This window comes from Mytilus trossulus, chromosome 14 (genome assembly GCF_036588685.1).
Source record: "Mytilus trossulus isolate FHL-02 chromosome 14, PNRI_Mtr1.1.1.hap1, whole genome shotgun sequence".
Lineage (NCBI taxonomy): Eukaryota > Metazoa > Mollusca > Bivalvia > Mytilida > Mytilidae > Mytilus > Mytilus trossulus.
Window position 1 is genome coordinate 16,318,687 of NC_086386.1, and position 2,503 is coordinate 16,321,189.

General features: G+C 31.8%; 1 protein-coding gene across 1 annotated transcript; it reads left to right on the forward strand.

Annotated features, from left to right (window-relative positions):
- The first annotated feature begins 534 nt into the window (after positions 1 to 534).
- Positions 535 to 2,086, forward strand: LOC134697515 (E3 ubiquitin-protein ligase TRIM45-like). The gene is made up of 2 exons (XM_063559794.1): positions 535 to 1,304; positions 1,870 to 2,086. The coding sequence occupies exons 1-2, from the start codon at positions 535 to 537 to the stop codon at positions 2,084 to 2,086; spliced, it is 987 nt and encodes a 328-aa protein (XP_063415864.1).
- Positions 2,087 to 2,503: the final 417 nt, after the last annotated feature.

The following is a 2,503-nucleotide window of genomic DNA, read 5'->3' on the forward strand; positions in this document are numbered from 1 at the left end:
TCATTTCACATATTTTTTTTCGTTTGGGCTGGTATTATATATTTTTTTTATATTGGGTCTATATGATCCGTTTATCCTATTTCGACTCTTTATCATTTAAGAGAATATCCCTTATTAATGTAAATACCGTTTCAATCCTTAACATCATTGAGGAGACATCAATTATCGACATCCGGATATGATAAATGTTTACATCTCTTGTTTGTGGTATACCATATTTCCTGCAAGTTGATAGTTTTCTGTTTGGTATCAAATTGATATAAAGATCTATTTTGTTACATCAATTTATTTTTCAATCGTCAATGAAAGCTGTCAGTAGGGTTTGAGAACATCAGTTATTCGACCTGTAAGTCTAATGTTTGGGGTATTTCTGAAGATGTTGTGTTTGCTGTATTTAGACCCCTCTAACACGAAATTTGTTTTGCATACACACGTATTAAAATTCCAATTTTTATCCAACGCAATCATAGGTTTGAACGTTGTTTTCAATTTAGACTTGTCAATATATATGTGTATATATTTTAGATAAGAAATATGGCTCAGGTTGCATCTAAAACGTGTGATATTTGCACTAGTGCTCCAGAACAACATTTCTGTATCGATTGTGAACAAAAATTTTGTGATAACTGTAAAGTTTTACACACAAGGCAAAAAGCAACACGTCAACATAAATTTCAAAGAAGTTCTGAACTTCAGAAGAACGGAAACTATAAGTGTAGGGAACATGATGAAGATTATATTTTTATTTGTAAAACTTGTGATGCTCCAGTCTGTAGTCACTGCATGGAAGATAAAGAAGGAAAACATAAAGAACATGAAATGTCCAATATCAAAGAAACGATCTCTTCGTGGAATACAATTGTCAAAGAGGAAATAGAAACTACCCTACAAGAAGATATAAGAATCTTAAATGAACTAGAAAAGGCGATTGATACCTATGACATTCAAGTAAAATCCGTCATCGAAGGAATAAGGGGAGACGAGAAAAAAATCAAACGGATCTTAAATAAAAAAATCAAGTCAATGATTGCCGATGTGAAACTGAAGACCAGCTGTGAAAAAGATAAAATGGTGAATCTTGTTACATCTACAAAATACAGAATTCAGACAAAAGCTGATTTAGAAGATAGAAGAAAACACTTAGAAAAGGATACGACAAATGCAGTTGTGCTTTTTAACATGAAAACTTTGCATTCAAAATTTTCTGAGATAGGAAATGAAGTTTTACCATCATTTTCATCAATAGAATACAAACTTAAAGAGATCTCTGAATTAGATTTGCTCAGCTTGTTTGTCACTTTTAGGTATTCATTATTCCTAACAAATAATATATACTTATTCTAACAAAATAGTAATCTAATGTTTATCAGGGTTAAAATAGGGAACAAGTGGGTTATGTATACAGGTAATCATTTATCGGTGATGTTAATCATATGATTTTGACAAAGACTAGACTAGCAGCTAAAAATAAATTATCGTTTCAATGTCATCATTATCAATGATGAAACCTAAAATTGTTTCATACCTAGGAGCTGTTGTCCTTACGATTCATTACAACGATAAATTATCGCTAGTAAGCTGGCAACAGTGCAATTACTTTTCTGCAGCATATGTCCAAGTGGAACTAAGACTAACAATTCGTTATAGTTTCCAAATGGAATACTTAAAATGTTAAATGCGTGGAAAACAATTTAGATCAATGCAACTGGAGTCACATTGGAAAAAAAATATAAATAAATGATTATCAATCCTTTGTTGTAGCTTATAAGAATTGCGTGAAGTAAGCATTTCATATCGTTAACTTTTTTCTGCACTGTGCATATAAATTCGAATAATAATAACTATGCTGTTTTATTAATCTGTTTACAGACCACTATCAGATAACTTACCCGAAGGAATTGAAATGAGACGAGACAAAGATGGAAACCCATACTATGTATATCAAAAAACAAATACTATAACAAGGGATTTGTCATTGCCTCCTGGATGGGAAAAGAGGTACACTCTCTCTGGATGCCCATACTATGTAGATCACGAGACAAAAATAAGCACATGGAAAGATCCAGGACACAATATTAAAACATAAAACGTGGTTATGTGTTCCTGAAAACATAGAAGCAGACTTTTACATGTATATATTAGGTTGCAACTCCACAAGAATTGTGCTCTTTAACTCTGTGAATATCGCATATTTGTTTTACATTATGTTATTACATTACATGTATATCGTTTATATTTGTCTGTCCTTAACGTTGGTTTAACTATAAGTCGACACACCGATGGGTACCTATTTTACATCCCAGCCCGTCTAGAATGTACGGAAAAAAACATGTACGCTTCATTAAATCTAGTTCAAAAGGACGAGGTATGAAAAGTTGTTATACAATGTTAAGGTCTGGAGTTCAAATCCCTGCATAAAATTTTATTGGATTTTTTCATCATAAATTTTGAAAGTTAGTTTTAAGGTAGATTAATGGTATACCGCCATCTTGGTTAGTGTAAT